The sequence below is a fragment of the Mirounga angustirostris genome, unplaced genomic scaffold (genome assembly GCF_029215605.1).
Source record: "Mirounga angustirostris isolate CCGP_5_RB_7025 unplaced genomic scaffold, mMirAng1.0.hap1 SCAF_17, whole genome shotgun sequence".
Classification (NCBI taxonomy): Eukaryota; Metazoa; Chordata; class Mammalia; order Carnivora; family Phocidae; genus Mirounga; species Mirounga angustirostris.
The window spans coordinates 25,791,407-25,807,724 of NW_026991725.1; the positions used below are offsets into that span (position 1 = coordinate 25,791,407).

Sequence of the window (16,318 nt, forward strand, 5' to 3'; positions counted from 1 at the left end):
ACACGCTCTCTTTATGTTGTCACCTTCACTGAGAGTCTCTGGGGGATGTCCCTGACCACCCATTTACCTTGAAGGGATCCTAGGCTGAAAGGGGTCACACCTGAAGAGAATGAAGTTTATGAGTAAAAACCATAGATGTCCTCATTTTTAGGATCCCTTATACTTGAAATTCAGTGTTTCCACCTTAAATTCTGACCCTTTGGAGCAGTTTAAAAATTATCATTGGATATTTTATATTTTATTATATTTTCTTTCTTTGGGAAAGAAAAAACCTGAGAGAGAGAGAGAGAGGGAGAGAGAGAGGGAGGGAGGGGGAGAGGTATGTTAAAGCAGTTTTTTACAATTAAAATTTTAATCTTTTTAATGAGTAATATTTTCTTATTATTTACCCCAATTCTGCCAGGTTTGCTTCGAGATATTTACTGTGAAACAAGTTTGGTGAAAGTTACAATTAAGCAAAACTTCCCATGAAATCTACCAATATTCCTGTGACTCCCAGACAATCATACTTGTATCATTAATCTAGAAGCATTCGGTCTTTGCTTTAGTGAATTCTTCTTTATTTTTTTTTTAAAGATTTATTTATTTGAGAGAGAGAGCGAGTGAGAGACAGAGCAGGGTGGGAGGGGCAGAGGGAGAGGGAGTGAGAATCTCAAGCAGACTCCAGGCTGAGTGCGGAGCCACCGCCTGGGCTGGATCTCACGACCCTGAGATCATGACCTGCACGGAAACAACCAAGAGTCTGATGCTTATCAGACTGTGCCATCCAGGAGCCCCTAGTAAATTCTTCTTAATGAAATGAATATAATTTACTTTCTGTTCATTTCATATTGATTGGTGACATAAAATTAAGCGTGTTAGGTCCATGTTGAAGAAAAGAAGTTTATATGTATCAGTTTCTCTGTTTCCCCACGTTTTAAAACATTTTGTATAAAATCACCTTTTGTGGAATAAGTTTCAAGGGACTGAGGTTTTTGAAATCCTTGCCAAATTCATAGGGTAGTGCGTTGGGTGTAGAAAGAATTGGATTGGCAGTTTGGAGACCTGAGTCCAAGTCCCATACTGTCACTTAATTGCTATGAGACCAAGAACAAGACAGGTGACATCTCTGATTCTGACTCTTGATCTATAAATGGTCTTCACACTTCTTATCTTCTAGGGTTTCGTGAAGATCAAATTCTTGTTATGTATCTGTATATTAAAATTTTAAAGTGATCTATAAACAATGTATAATCACCATTCAATTAATTGTGATGCTAGTTTGTTTCCTTGAGTTCTATCTCCAGGCTTTAAGAAAAATCGATATTCAAGGTGAGGAGGAAGGGAGGAGTGAGTTTTATGTTTGGAAGATGAATTTTTATATCAGAGTTAAGTAAGTGCCCTTTGTATTTTCTCTCTCCTCAAGTTTCTAGGCCTAGAAGCTGAATTGTAGCAACAGGTTAGAAAATGCTATTTTCTGAAATGTCTGAAACATGCCTATTTGTATTGATTGAATTTCCTGTTTTTGCTTTAATTGCCTGGAAAATGGTTTCAGTGCATGTAAATTTTTATTAAGCTTGCCTTGTTTCAAGTATTCTTCACACACACACACACACACACACACACACACACATTTATCCCTCTAATATAGTCAATGCTTCCAAACACTATTAAATCTCTCTGATCCTGAGCACAGATTTAGGTACACCCAAGGGTAATTGTTTCCATCTTCTGCTTTGTGTGGGAACTGAGGGGCCTTCTGTGAATGTGTCGCAAGTCTTCTCTGTGACTGGGTTTTGGATATATGCCAGCGCAGATCAGCGGGACCTGACAGATGCTAAATATTAAAGAAGGTCTCTCTAAGATAGAACTCATTTTAAGAAAATATGGACTCTACCATGAGCTGCACTTGACTACAGAGGCTGGATATTCCAAGGGACGTGGAGGTCTTGAGTGTGGACTGCTCATGCATCCTAGCAGTTCAGGGGTAAGAGTTGTAGGGAATGATTGCTCTGAGCTGAATGCTGAAGTGTCTTGGGGCTCTGCTGTGGGATCCCACAGGCGGTGAAGGGTTAATGTGCCCAAACCCTGCACATTCCAAAGAAAGGTCTGGCCCTTACCCAGCTCCTGAGAGATTACCTCTAAGCCTTGGAAGATCTTGCCTGATTAGAGTGCCTTTGTAGATGCCAGAGAGTTTATGTAACAGTGGGATTTATGGTGGGGTCCTTGGGCTATCTTGTATCAGTGTGGCCTCTGAAGGGGCTGGAAATTGAGAAACTAAGGTGTGTCACATGGGTCTCCCTTGGCAACGTGACCGACCCCCACTAAAAACTCTGGACACCAAGATGTTGTGAGCTTCCCTTGTTGGAAAAGCTATATGTTGTCACAAGTCATTTCTGGGAGAAATAAGTCCCAGTTTGTATGATTCTACTGTACCTTGTCTCTTCTATACCTGCCCTCTGTGCCTTTGCCTTTGTGGATTTTAATTTGTATCCATTCACTATAAAAAACCATAACCATGAATATAACAGCTTTTCTGAGTTCTGTGAGTCCTTCTGGGGAATTGTTGAAGCTGAGGATGGCCTTGGGGCCCCCAACACACCTACACAGAGCAGAGCTCCAAGAAGAGAGGAAGGGGTGTTTCTTTTTTCATATTCCGATACAACTTCCAAGTCCTTGTAGCATCTTGAGATTTGAGATTATTCACAGCCTAATGCAGAGCATTAAATTATGGTGGAAAAGGTCTGTATGTAGTTTTAGAGGTGGGGGTTAAAGAATTAGAAAAACTAGGATATAAATGTTAAGGAGACTTCTCTGATACCTATATACTTTTTTATGTTTCAAAGTTACTAAAGTTTTTATGTTTCAAAGTTACTAAATCTCCTAGATAATTAAAAATTTATAGCTATGTTCTCTCAGTATTGTGTATAAATATATCCATTTTTATATCAAGCAGCAAGAGGGCCCTAATGAACCAAGGCAGTGATGTTCTTTTTCCCTTTCTGGAAAGCTTTCAGCTGCTTCCTTCCTAAGACACTAGTTCAAGCATGTTACCCACTGTACCAGGTTGTACCTCCCACCTGAGCAGGAACATCCTGGCCACGCTGGGCACCGTGTTCCTGCAGGCATGAGCATCACAAAGGATAGGATCGGGAGCTGTGCTCTGTTTTCTTTGCAGACTTGCCATTTTGGCAACACAGTCATTGGAATTAGGTCATTTTTTTCCTGAATGCTTTTGTTTTAGTTGGCTGATTTATTAAATCCATTGCCCGAGCCTTATCGAAAAGTAGGGAGGATTATTGTTCACCTTTAAAAGGACTGATACGATTATATCTCTCATTCTGAGTACCATGGATGACTCTGAATCCCCTTGGGGACTCAGTAGCCTTTGAAGGAAACATGGACTTGATCATCTCTACGTTTTCCTATGTCTTTAAAGTTCTTGGATATCATGAACTGAATTTTTACATTTCTATTTCTTCATCATGCTAGCTACATTTATTGAGGGCTTAATATGAACCAAACACTTTTCAAACTACATAAATTGAATATTTACTCCTAACAACCCTCTGAAGGAATTATTATCATTATTATCACCATTTTATAGGTAAGGAAATGGAAGGATAGGGCAGTTAGATAACTTTGTCAAAAACACACAGCTGGGGAGCACCTGGGTGGCTCAGTCGGTTGAGCGTCTGCCTTCAGCTCAGGTCATGATCCCAGGGTCCTGGGATTGAGTCCCGCGTTGGGCTCCCTGCTCAGTGGAGAGCCTGTTTCTCCCTCTGCTTGTTGCTCCCCCTGCTTGTGCTCTCTCTTTATCTCCAATAAATAAAAATCTTAAAAAAAAAAAAAAACAAGCCCAAAACACACAGCTGGAAACAGGTAGAAATTATTTTGAATCCAGGCAGTTCAGGGCCTGACCCTTTAACCGTGCTTTGATGCTCCCGTCTCTAACAAGTGAGTTAGAGACTATGTTTTCCTTTAGTTTGGTATGTTAGTTGGATTCGTTAGTGAGATGAATAGGAGGAGAAGGTATAAGCCATGACGCTCTGACCTGCCAGGACCACTCAATTCTAGTCTGAGTTGTCACAGAGCCCTTGGTCTGGTCACTTATTTGTGCCCTGGAAACTGACCACCCGGAATTGTGGAATATGGTTTTATATGATACAACAGACCATTCCTGAGCCTATAAATGAAAGCTCCTGAAGGCTTTTCTACGGATGTACACAAGAAAACAAAGAAACAAGCAAAGGAAAAGGGCTAAAACCCGGTGTGCTATTTAAAATATTTAAGAATCGGGGCGCCTGGGTGGCTCAGTCATTAAGCGTCTGCCTTCGGCTCAGGTCATGATCCCAGGGTCCTGGGATCGAGCCCTGCACTGGGCTCCCTGCTCAGCGGGAAGCCTGCTTCTCCCTCTCCCGCTCCCCCTGCTTGTGTTTCTGCTCTCACTATCTCTCTCTGTCAAACAAATAAATAAAATCTTTAAAAAAAAAATTTAGGGCGCCTGGGTGGCTCAGTCGTTAAGCGTCTGCCTTCAGCTCAGGTCATGATCCCAGGGTCCTGGGATCAAGCCTCGCGTTGGGCTCCCTGTTCCCCGGGAAGCCTGCTTCTCCCTCTCCCACTCCCCCTGCTTATGTTCCCTCTCTCGCTGGGTCTCTGTCTGTCAAATAGATAAATAAATAAAATCTTTAAAAAAAAAAAAAAGCTAATTCTGAGATGAAATGACATTTTTAAAAAAGATTTTATTGGGCGCCTGGGTGGCTCAGTCGTTAAGCGTCTGCCTTCAGCTCAGGTCATGATCCCAGGTCCTGGGATCGAGCCCCGCATCGGGCTCCCTGCTCGGCGGGAAGCCTGCTTCTCCCTCTCCCACTCCCCCTGCTTGTGTTCCTGCTCTCGCTATCTCTCTCTCTGTCAAATAAATAAAAAAAAAATAAAAATCTTAAAAAAAAAAAAAATTGAACAATCATATGGCTTGGGCCTGTGGACAAGGCAGGAAAGAGTAGTTCTAGGGGGTTAATCTTCTATTTCCTGATCCAGATAGTGGTTACATGGGTTTGTACGTTTAATCGAAGTTTGTGGAGCAGTAGACCTATGACCTTGCATATGCCCTCTCTCAAATAAATCAAAAAATAAATAAATGCAAAATAAGTGCATTCATTCTTTCATCCATTCAGCAAATATTTAATGTGTACCTACCAGACGCCAGGTACTGTTCTAGGTGCTAGAAATATGATCTTCAACAAAATGGATGACATCCCTGTCATTATTGAGCTCATATTCTAGTTCAGAGGCAGGAACACCAAACAAGAAATAAAACAAAACAAGATAATTTTGTATGGTGATGAGTGTTCTCAAGGAGGTAAGACAGGGTGATACATTAGCGACTTTGGCTAGAGTGGTCAGAAACAGCTCTTCTGATAGGAATGATAAAAAGGAACCAGCCATAGGGGGATCTGGGGCAAGTGCATTTCAGGCAGAGGGAACAGTTAGCACAAAGGCTCCGAGGCAGGATGAACTTGTATTTAAGGAATAAAAGAAAGGGCAATATGGTTAGAACTGAGGGTGAGGGTCAGAGTGTAAGATTTGAGTAGAGGGATGAGCAGGGCCAGGTCATAGAGGTCACATAATAAAACATTAAACATTTTGGGACGCCTGGGTGGCTCAGTCGGTTAAGCGTCTGCCTTCGGCTCAGGTCATGATCCCAGGGTCCTGGGATCGAGTCCCGCATCGGGCTCCCTGCTCTGCAGGGAGCCTGCTTCTCCCTCTGCCTCTGTCTCTCATGAATAAAAAAAAAAAAAAAAAAATCTTTAAAAAAAAAAAAAAAAACATTAAACATTTTGTGTAGGCGCCTGCGTGGCTCAGTCTGACTCTTGATTTTGGCTCAGGTCGTGATCTCCATGTCGGGCTCCGCGCTCGGCGGAACACTGTGGGTTTTTTTAAAAAAAAATTTTATTGAGGGGCAATCAATGATGTGCTAGTAAATATTTAATAACCAACTCTCAAGGGAGGAGGGATCCCCGATTTGTAGTGTTAGCCGATTTCTCTGGTGTAAATATCTTCTCCATGGCTGATTTCAAGCTACCAAGGTGACATCACTAAGTGGGGAGTTGGGAAGAGATGTACAGAATTGGTTCTTCTGAGATGGAGAAACAGCTCCCAGATACCATTAGGTGTAATTTACAGAAATTTTTAAATTTGCCCTTTTTATGTCTTTGGGGCTATAAATTTTGACAAATGTGTCAGAATTTACATCTGGCAGCATCATTTTATTTTATTTTATTTTATTTTTTTAAAAGATTTTATTTATTTATTCATGAGAGACAGAGAGAGAGACAGAGGCAGAGGGAGAAGCAGGCTCCCCGCGGAGCCGGGAGCCCGATGCGGAACTCGATCCCAGGACCCTGGGATCATGACCTGAGCTGAAGGCAGACGCTTAACCAACTGAGCCACCCAGGCGTCCCTGGCAGCATCATTTTAATGAGGTGGGATTTGATGATAGGTAGGAAAGGTGGTGTACGTTCCTTCAGCACTTAGATAATTACAAGATATTTTTTCTAAGTGGAATTTTCTCCAAGACTATAATGGTTTGTTTCACATAATCTGATGGAGGATACTGTTAGGCATTTTGACTGTAGTGGCCTCTGGCTAAGAATCATTAGAAGAAGATAATAAAAGTAATTCAAGGATAATTCTAGTGTCCTTGAAGGATCCCAGTATCTTTTCTGCTTAATTTTCAGATGAAGCCTGAAATCAAATTTTCATGGATGGATTACAATATGGATCGTCCATCCACAGAAGACCGAGAGTCAATAAAGTATCTAGGGGCAATATTTGATCTGAGAAAATTATGTTTTCAGTTCATCTGATTTATTTCCCTTTACTAGAGATGGATCCATTGGTCAAGAGAGTTATAAGCATCAAGCATACTTTGTAGTACAAGTGAATGACTCCATTAATAGAACTGGAATTCTAAACCAGAACTTTTGCTTAACCTCCCTGTACTTGGAATATTGTTTAAATACATATTCAAAAAGGAAATGAGATTTGAAAATTCCTCATTATAAATATCGAATATGAAAAACTGAGTTAGCATTTATTGAATGCTTGCTCCTTGAGTGCATGATCCAATAATTTATTTGTTTAATCTTGACAATAATACCACTCGAGAGAAGTAGTAGTATTTTACAGATGAAGCTGAATTGCTTACATCGTAGCTATTATGAAAGAGAAGAGGCTTGTTATTATATCACAGCATGGCAGATTGGAGATTTAAGTGGAAGTATTTTTATTCCTTCTGAGTTTATCTTACCTTGAATTATTGGGAAATCCTCATGAAAATCTAGGGGGAAGCCTGTCAATTTTTTTGTAAAAATTTTCATATAAATTAAAAGCTATTAGATGTTCATACATCTGTACCACAGACACGAGCATTTTAAAGATAAGACAACACCACCAGTGGTAACTTGCTAAAGGAAGAAGGTTTATTGAATACAAAGACATTTTCTGTCGGGCAATCAAATGACTCATCAAATTGGTATGTGACATTCTTCCAGATGAATGGGAAGATACCACTATTGATTGCCCACACAGTGCTTATATTTCAGTAACAGAAAGAAAATAGGACAGTCATTTTTTCTTAGCCTTGCTCATTTTTCCAGACATAATGCGCTCTTTTCTTAGAGAGTGTCTGGCATATGCTCCCTCTTGTGTCTTAAATTAATTGTTTTGAGATTTCTCTTCCAGGGAGTGGAGCCTGGTGGTGAGTATTTTGCTTCGTTGGTCTACCTCCTCAAGAACTTTTTTAACCACTATGGCTTTGGCCAGATCTAAAAATTAAAATTTAAAAGGAGATTTTAGAGAGTTGAAAAAGGATGAATAAGATCCCACTAGCTAAAATGTGGAAGCAACCCAAGTGTCCACCAAAGGATGGCAGATAAACAAAATATGGTATATACATTCAATGGAATATTATTCAGCCTTCAAAAGAAAGGATATTCTTTTTGTTTTGTTTTGTTTTTAGTTCTCTTTTTTTTATTCTTATGTTAATCCCCATATATTACATCATTAGTTTTAGATGAAGTGTTCCATGATTCATTGTTTGTGCATAACACCCAGTGCTCCATACAGAATGTGCCCTCCTCAATACCCATCACCAGGCTAACCCATCCCCCCATCCCCCTCCCCTCTAGAACCCTCAGTTTGTTTTTCAGAGTCCATCGTCTCTCATGGTTCGTCTACCCCTCCGATTTCCCCCCCTTCATTCTTCCCCTCCTGCTACCTTCTTCTTCTTTTTTTTTTTTCTTAACATATATTGCATTATTTGTTTCAGAGGTACAGATCTGAGATTCAACAGTCTTGCACAATTCACAGTGCTTACCAGAGCACATACCTTCCCCAGTGTCTATCACCCAGTCACCCCCTCCCTCCCACCCCACCCCCCACTCCAGCAACCCTCAGTTTGTTTCCTGAGATTAAGAATTCCTCATATCAAACTGTATGGAGGTTCCTCAAAAAGTTGAAAATAGAGCTACCATATGATCCAGCAATTGCACTACTGGGTATTTACCCCAAAGATACAAAAGTAGGGATCCGAAGGGGTACGTGCACCCCAATGTTTATAGCAGCAATGTCCACAATAGCCAAACTGTGGAAAGAGCCAAGATGTCCATCGACAGATGAATGGATAAAGAAGAGGTGGTATATATATACAATGGAATATTATGCAGCCATCAAAAGGAATGAGATCTTGCCATTTGCAATGACGTGGATGGAACTGGAGGGTATTATGTTGAATGAAATAAGTCAAAAAGAGAAAGACATGTATCATATGATTTCACTGATATGAGGAATTCTTAATCGCAGGAAACAAACTGAGTGTTGTTGGAGTAGGGGGTGGGGTGGGAGGGATGGGGGGACTGGGTGATGGACACTGGGGAGGGTATGTGCTCTGGTAAGTGCTGTGAATTGTGCAAGACTATTGAATCTCAGATCTGTACCTCTGAAACAAATAATGCAATATATGTTAAGAAAAAAAAAAAAAGAAGAAGAAGAAGAAGGTAGCGGGAGGGGAAGAATGAAGCGGGGGAAATCAGAGGGGTAGACGAACCATGAGAGACGATGGACTCTGAAAAACAAACAGGGTTTTAGAGGGGAGGGGTGGGAAGATGGGTTAGCCTGGTGGCGGGTATTGAGGAGGGCACATTCTGCATGGAGCACTGGGTGTTGTGCACAAACAATGAATCATGGAACACTTCATCTAAAACTAATGTTGTAATGAATGGGGATTAACATAAGAATAAAAAAAAAAGTAAAAAAAAAAAAAAGAATTCCTCATATCAGTGAGGTCATATGATACATGTCTTTCTCTGTTTGACTTATTTCGCTCAGCATAATACCCTCCAGTTCCATCCACATCGTTGCAAATGGCAAGATCTCATTCCTTTTGATGGCTGCATAATATTCCATTGTATATATATACACCACATCTCAAAAGAAAGGATATTCTGACACATGCCATAACATGGATGAATCTTGAAGACATGATGCTCAGTGAAGTAAATTATCAACAAAAAGACAAATATTGTATGATTCCACTTATCGGAGGGACTTAGAGTAGTCAAATGCGTAGAGAGAGAAAGTAGAGTGGTGGTTGCCAGGGGCTGGGAGGAGGAGGGAAGGGGGAGCTATTGTTTACTAGTTACAGAGCAAGATGAAAAGAGTTCTAGAGATGGATGCTGTTGCTGGTTGCACCACAATATGAATGTACTTAATGCCACTGAACTGTCCCCTAAAAATGGCTAAGACAGTAAAGTTTGTGTTCTGTGTATTTTACCACAATGAAAAAATTGAAAAAAAAGATGAATAAGAAATTCTATAAATTAAAGGAATAATAGGATTTTTAATAGGATGGACTATGCAGTAAGCACAAAGTAGATGATTTTTTGGTGAATTCTGATTTCTTGGTTAGCTAAAAGCCTGGTGACATATTACCTTGTTTAAAATTAGTGCATATCACTAAAGTTAGACATCCATCACACGCTGATGTGTGTACTATAAATCTTTATCATTATCTATTCTTACTAAGCCCTGGGAATATAAAAACAACCAAGCTGGACATTGCAAATGAAATAGTACAGCATACAAACAGAATTTCATTTTAATTACCTTTGACTTGATTTCCCATGTTTCCAGATCCATAATCTTTAGACTTGTAACCTCCAGACTTGCAAGCCCTGTGAACACATATTGTTGGAAACTCACAAAAGAGAGTGATTTAGAGAGAACTCCTTCTTTCTTTCTTTTTTAGAAAAAAGATTGTATTTATTTATTTTAGAGAGAGAGTGCGAGTGCATGAGTGGGGGGGGAGGGGCAGAGGCAGAGGGAGGGAGAATCTCAAGCAGGCTCCACGCTCAGCACAGAGCCCGATGTGGGGCTTGATTCCATGACCCCGAGATCATGACCTGAGCTGAAATCAATAGCTGGATGCCCAACCAATTGAGCCACCCAGGTGCCTCTAGAGAGAACCTTTTCAATTCTAGATTCACTCTTGCATTTTCTTTAACTGTTTGTGAGAACAGTTGCAGTGGGTTACACAGCTGGAACTATTCTGCTTTAGCATTAGCATCAGGAGGCGATGTTTTTAATTGTCATACCTTTAATACAGGGCTTGTCCCATTTTGGTTTTGTGAGATGTCCTTAATTTGTACCTTGGCGGCCACATGTTATGTTTAATGTTTAGCATTCACGATAACAAATGCAGTCATGTCAGTTTACGTTCGCTTTCTAGGGATCTAAGTGTCAAGTGGACTTCATTACAGACATCTTCCCCGTAAATTATTTCACCTACCCATCCTCTCCATCAATCAGGCGGCAGTAGGTCTCGATTTCCTTCTCCAGGTGGACCTTGATGTCGAGCAGCTGCTCGTACTCCAGCTTCTGGCCCTCCGTCTCGGTTCTGACCTGGTGCAGCTGCTCCTCCAGGGCCCCGATCTGAGCCTGGATCTGGGCGAGCTGTGCACAGTAGTTGCCTTCGGTCTCGGTCAGGGAGCACTCCAGGGAGTGTTTCTGTCAGGAAACAAGAACGAACCTGAGACGCAGAACCCGAGATACGCAGACGTTTGCTCTGATAGATGACTTCCTTCTCTTGTTAATTTCGTCTCCAACTGAGTTCGATTTCACACGGACGCGTAGCGAAGAAGACTCCATGGCATTCTTAAAAAGGAGCACATCTCTCTTTTTGGTGGAATAAGCTAGAGACATTAATGTCGCTGTTTTAGCTGTTCTATGTAAAATCCTATTCTTATGTTCTAGGTTCATTGCATAAATATACATGTGGATATATTCTCGCCGTGGTTAAGGGCTTTAAAACCAACTGGCGCATATTTAAAACGATACTCTGGAAGATGGTAAGAAATTGTCCTTTTCTTTAAAAAAAAAATTTTTTTTTTTAAGATTTATTTATTTATTTGAGAGAGCGAGAATGAGAGAGAGTACATGAGAGGGGGGAGTGTCAGAGGGAGAAGCAGGCTCCTCGCTGAGCAGGGAGCCTGATGCGGGACTCGATCCCGGGACTCCAGGATCATGACCTGAGCCGAAGGCAGTTGCTTAACTAACTGAGCCACTCAGGCGCCCAGAAATTGTCCTTTTCATACCGTGGCTAAGAGAGATTGAAGTTCAATTTCTAATGTTTGGAGATTGCGCTTCATTTCGGTCAGTTCATTCCGGGCTGAGGTTGTGGCCCCAACGTCCTCAGATATCTGCTGTTGCAGCGAAGCACTCTGAAAAGGTAGGAGTGAGGGAGCAAATCTTAGTTTTGTGACCATCACTAAGATGCAGAGGAATCTTTTTTTTTTTTTTTTTTGGACAGAACTCACCTTCTCGTTGAACCAGGCCTCTGCGTCCCTGCGGTTCTGCTCGGCCAGGGCCTCGTACTCAGCCCGCATGTGGTTCAGCAGGATGGTGAGGTCCACCCCGGGCGCCGCGTTCATCTCCACGTTCACGTTCCCTCCGGCCGCGCATTGCAGGACCTGCATTTCCTAGAGGTAGAAAAGTGTACAGCTCAGGTATGCAGGGATCTCATAGAAAGTCTGAGGCTTAGCTTTGGAAGGCTTCTTAGAGTTCGTCTGGCTTTACCTCCCAGGCTGTGCAATGACCCTCCTCTCCTTTTTATATTTCTTTCCCATCTCACGAAGTAGCCTGCTTCATAATGAGAGAGTTCTTCAACTGCTCCAGAGCTCTCCCATCCGGTGAACCAAAGTCCTGCATTTATGACTCCAATTCACTGGTTTTAGTTCTGTTGCACAGAAAGTCTTAATTCCTTTTCCGAATGAAAACCCTTAAGATATTGAAAATGAATTATCCACCATCTCTTATTCTATTCATTTACAGCTGAAATGTCTCCACCTTGGTGGACTGGTCTTCAATCCGCTTAGCAAACAGCTTTGATGTGTTCTTGACTCAGCCAGAGCCTGAACACAGCATGAACAGGGGCGAGGGGCTGAGTCTGAGTATTTCTGAACAATTGAAATAATTATAAATAAATATTTATGTGTATATATTTTATACTTATAAATATATTTGTTTACTTATAATTAATAAAGGAAGAGTACCATCCTCTAAAGAATTCTAGCTGTTTAAGAAGCTATTAAGCTTACACAGGGACATTTGATGTTAGACACATCTCTATGTGAATTCTGGTTCTGCCTTGTGGCTGGATGAAGCTGAGAAAGTTGCTTAACTTCTTTAAATCTCAGTATTGTTATCTGAAAGTTGAGGATAAAAATCCTTCTCTGGGTTGTTGAAAGGGGTGAAAGAACTATTACTAAAATGACCAACAATATACCTGGTGTATAAATACTAAATAAATGCTAGTTATTCTGCTCTTTGTCATCATCGTAGAAGTTGGAATCAGTTTGGCAGTCAATGTCCACACATGATTCCATATGCAGTATGTACTGTTGGGATGGAGTGAGTTTCTTCTCTCAGATTGTGGTTGGCAGACATCACTGCTAAGACTGTGTGCACTGAAATCATATGGGTCAGCTTCTGTCCCTACTGCAGAAACTCTCCTCTCCACCACGTCCTGGGTTTAGATTGGTCCTTATGACGATCAGTAATGAGGTTTTCTTTCCTTCCTGCCCCAAGTCTCTCGAGCGATTCTAGCATTCTTTCCTCCCTGGTAGCCCCAGATCTTCTCTATTGTCAGATGTGGCTTTTACTTCAGAGGACTTAGTGAAAACTTCCCCAGTTCAAGCAGAAAAAGATAAAAGAGATGCATGTGGGTGTGCCTGTAAAAAAATCAATGGTATGCAATTTATCAAAAATTTATTAACTATCATGGATGGGCAACACCCATGCTTGAACCATAGAAATGTTGTTCTTCAAGTAGTTATTTTTATAAGACAGGCTCATGCCTAATCAAATAGATTTTTAGCCTGATTTCCTGCTTTAAGTATTTGGCTTGACTGTAGAAGCCTTTTGGCTGTTTAAAAATATCAAGTTCATTTTCAAAGAATAAAGGTTTTTTTTTTTTTTTTTCCAGAAAACAGTGGTTCTAAAAGCAGTCCCAAAGACGTGTCTGGAATAGTGGCTGTAGGATCCGATTTTGAACCCAGCTTCCAATGGTGACTGCTTTGAAGTATATTCTTTATTTGGAAGAAAAGATTTTGATGTAACAATTTATTTTCAGTCTCCCTTTTTATAGACACACCTATTAAGAATATGCATTAATATTAAATGTATATATGTAATGTATGTACAAGGTAAATGTTTAAGTGTTTTGAATCTGCCACTATTATATGGGAATTTAGATCTAGTTTTCTTAGGATGTCCTTACAGTATATTTATTTTATGTAATTAGATGTAATCTCTTAACTCTCCCATTTTAACTTAGCTATAATTACCTAGCCAAACATTACTCTTATAAACCTGATTGATCTGGAAAACAGGATTCTTTTTTTTTTTTTTCCCATGGGAAACTTGATGAGAGAGCAAGGGTGGATTTGTACAAATACTTTGCCATTTCTCAAGACAACTCACGCCTCATTGCCTATTTGACAGTGGGTCTTTAGTACCAATTTCTCATTTAAGAAGTCAAATGCATTATCTTCCGCCAGATGGACGGTGTCTGCAGAGGGATAGCAAAATGCACATAGGCAGTTCTTACCTCCTTATGGTTCTTTTTCAGGTAAGTCATCTCCTCACTGAGGGTTTCATACTGAATCTCCAGGTCTGTTCTGCACAAGGTGATTTCATCCAGAACTCTGCGTAGCCCATTGACATCGCTCTCCACACTCTGGTGAAGAGCCAGCTCATTTTCATACCTTAAGGAACATTCATGATTTTCCGGTATGTCATATGGTGGGAAAAATAGTCACTTATCAATGATCAAGGGCTAGAATTCTGGAATTTTGAAGTGGCAGATTTGGCCACAAGAAACATTTTAAAAGTATACTGCATAAGAATAATTATTTTCTTTAATTTGAGGTATTTCTGTCACAGAAAATGTACTAGGGGATTGGACACTGCTTTTAGAGCAGTTCATACTTTATGTTTCACAGCCAAAATATAAAAAAGTAGTAACATTCTGTTTAGTTTATTTTACATTCTGTTTTAAATCCAAGTGTTTTACCAGTGTTGGAATAAGAGTTGGTAATAGTTAATGGAGGGCTCAAAAAATAAATTCAATTTAATGCTTCATGTTAATTCCCATGTATCTTTTTCACTCTCTGAGTTGACTTACTTGAGTCTGAAATCATCCGCTGTCAGCCTGGCATTATCGATCTGCAGAATAGCATGAGCATTGCTGGTGGTGGAAGCAATGATCTGGAAATGGGGAGTTTGACTTTTAAAGGGCAATTTAGCACAACCAATAAAAAATAAGTTTTTTTTTTTAAGGTTAGGGAGTGGGAATAATAAAAATTAATATAGTTACTAGATAGTGACATTTTTATCATGAGGTTCACAAACTAAATCTACTTAATACTTATTTCCAATGCTACATTGAAATTCCCTTTAAGAAATTAAATATAGGGGGACTCCTGGGTGGCTCAGTCAGTTAAGCGTCTGCCTTCAGCTCAGGTTGTGATCCTGGGGTCCTGGGATTGAGCCCTGAGTAGGGCTCCCTGCTCAGAGGGGGAGTCTCCTTCTCCCTCTCCCTCTGCCCCTCACCCCGCTAGTGCTTTATCACTCCTCTCTCTCAAATAAATAAATAAATAAAAATCTTAAAAAAAAAAAGAAATTACACATAGGGATGATCCATGTTTTTAGTATTCAGTGAAGAAAGGGAAAGAACATTTAGAAATGAAACTATGTAAAAATGATCATGAAGTGTAATTTCTTACCTGATTTTTCAGATCCTCAATTATCGGGAAATATCTGCTATAGTCGTGATCAAGACCACGGCAAGAACCAGGCCCAAATTTCTCATACCAGCCCTTGATCTTCTGCTCCAGGTCGGCGTTGGCCTCCTCCAGAGCTCGCACATTCTCCAGGTAGGAGGCCAGGCGGTCATTGAGGTTCTGCATGGTCACCTTCTCGTTGCCTGACAGGAGGCCCCCCTCATTCAGCGTAAAGCCAGCACAGAGATTGCCTCCCCCTGCATTTCCGCCTGATGAACTGCCCCCGAAGGCGCACGAGAAACCACTTCCAATTCCAGGCAGGTTGCAAACATTGCCCACTCCAAAGCCGGACCCCCCGCCAGAGAGCCTGAGCGATCCTGCAGTAGGACGGGGACAGGCCCTCCTGGATCCACTGGAGAGTCGAAGAGACATGGTATCAGGGCCAATGCGTTGCACAGCTGTCTTGGAGAGAACCAGAGTGGAGTGCCTCATCGTCTCAACTGTTTTGTTTGCCTTTTTATAGACAATTCTCAAGTGTGTTCTGGATGAAATTCTGCCTACAAAGAGTAAAACATGGCTTGCCAGCCTCAGCAAGTTAGCATAATTGGATGATTTTTCCTAATTAGTAACTAACTTAGCTGGGCTCCTTTCTGTAGGAGGGCAGTTGCCCTCAGGTTGGTGGTTATCTGAGAAATGGGTCTGGGTGGAGCCATGTCAGTTTCCTTATTGCCTCTTTAAATTGCGAGTGAGTCATTCTTTACTTCCATCCTCAGAAGATAAAACTCATCAGTCCACCACACAATAGAAATCTGGCGTCATGGTTTTGGGCTATTATGCTAATAGATATCGATGTTTCTGAGACTTTTTCTACTTTTATTTTCACAGTTCTTTCCACAGAAGTAGAGAACAAGTCCTGTTCTTGTTACTCCCCCCAAATGGTCCTTCAGTCACTGGTTTTCCCCTCCCTCTTGGAGCTGTTTCTAATGGGAAGTTAACTTCCA

At 40.9% G+C, this 16,318-nt stretch overlaps 1 protein-coding gene across 1 annotated transcript; it reads right to left on the minus strand.

Moving 5' to 3' along the window:
• Nucleotides 1–7,438: 7,438 nt before the first annotated feature.
• KRT25 (keratin 25) lies at nt 7,439–15,900 on the minus strand. Its single transcript, XM_064582080.1, has 8 exons — nt 15,321–15,900; nt 14,720–14,802; nt 14,144–14,300; nt 11,853–12,014; nt 11,631–11,756; nt 10,826–11,043; nt 10,144–10,211; nt 7,439–7,805 (listed from the first exon to the last, which is right to left on the minus strand). Exons 1-8 carry the CDS (start codon nt 15,807–15,809, stop codon nt 7,696–7,698), a joined length of 1,413 nt encoding a protein of 470 aa, XP_064438150.1. The 5' UTR covers nt 15,810–15,900; the 3' UTR covers nt 7,439–7,695.
• Between the last annotated feature and the right edge of the window lie 418 nt (nt 15,901–16,318).

Excerpts from the sequence above, each read along its gene's own strand:
- KRT25 (XM_064582080.1), bottom strand. The coding sequence starts at position 15,809 with ATGAGGCACTCCACTCTGGTTCTCTCCAAGACAGCTGTGCAACGCATT. Across the intron at positions 11,044-11,630 it reads TTCAATCTCTCTTAGCCACG|AAACACTCCCTGGAGTGCTC; the intron begins GTATGAAAAGGA and ends GTTTCCTGACAG. Across the intron at positions 10,212-10,825 it reads CTGATTGATGGAGAGGATGG|GGCTTGCAAGTCTGGAGGTT; the intron begins GTAGGTGAAATA and ends ATGTGTTCACAG.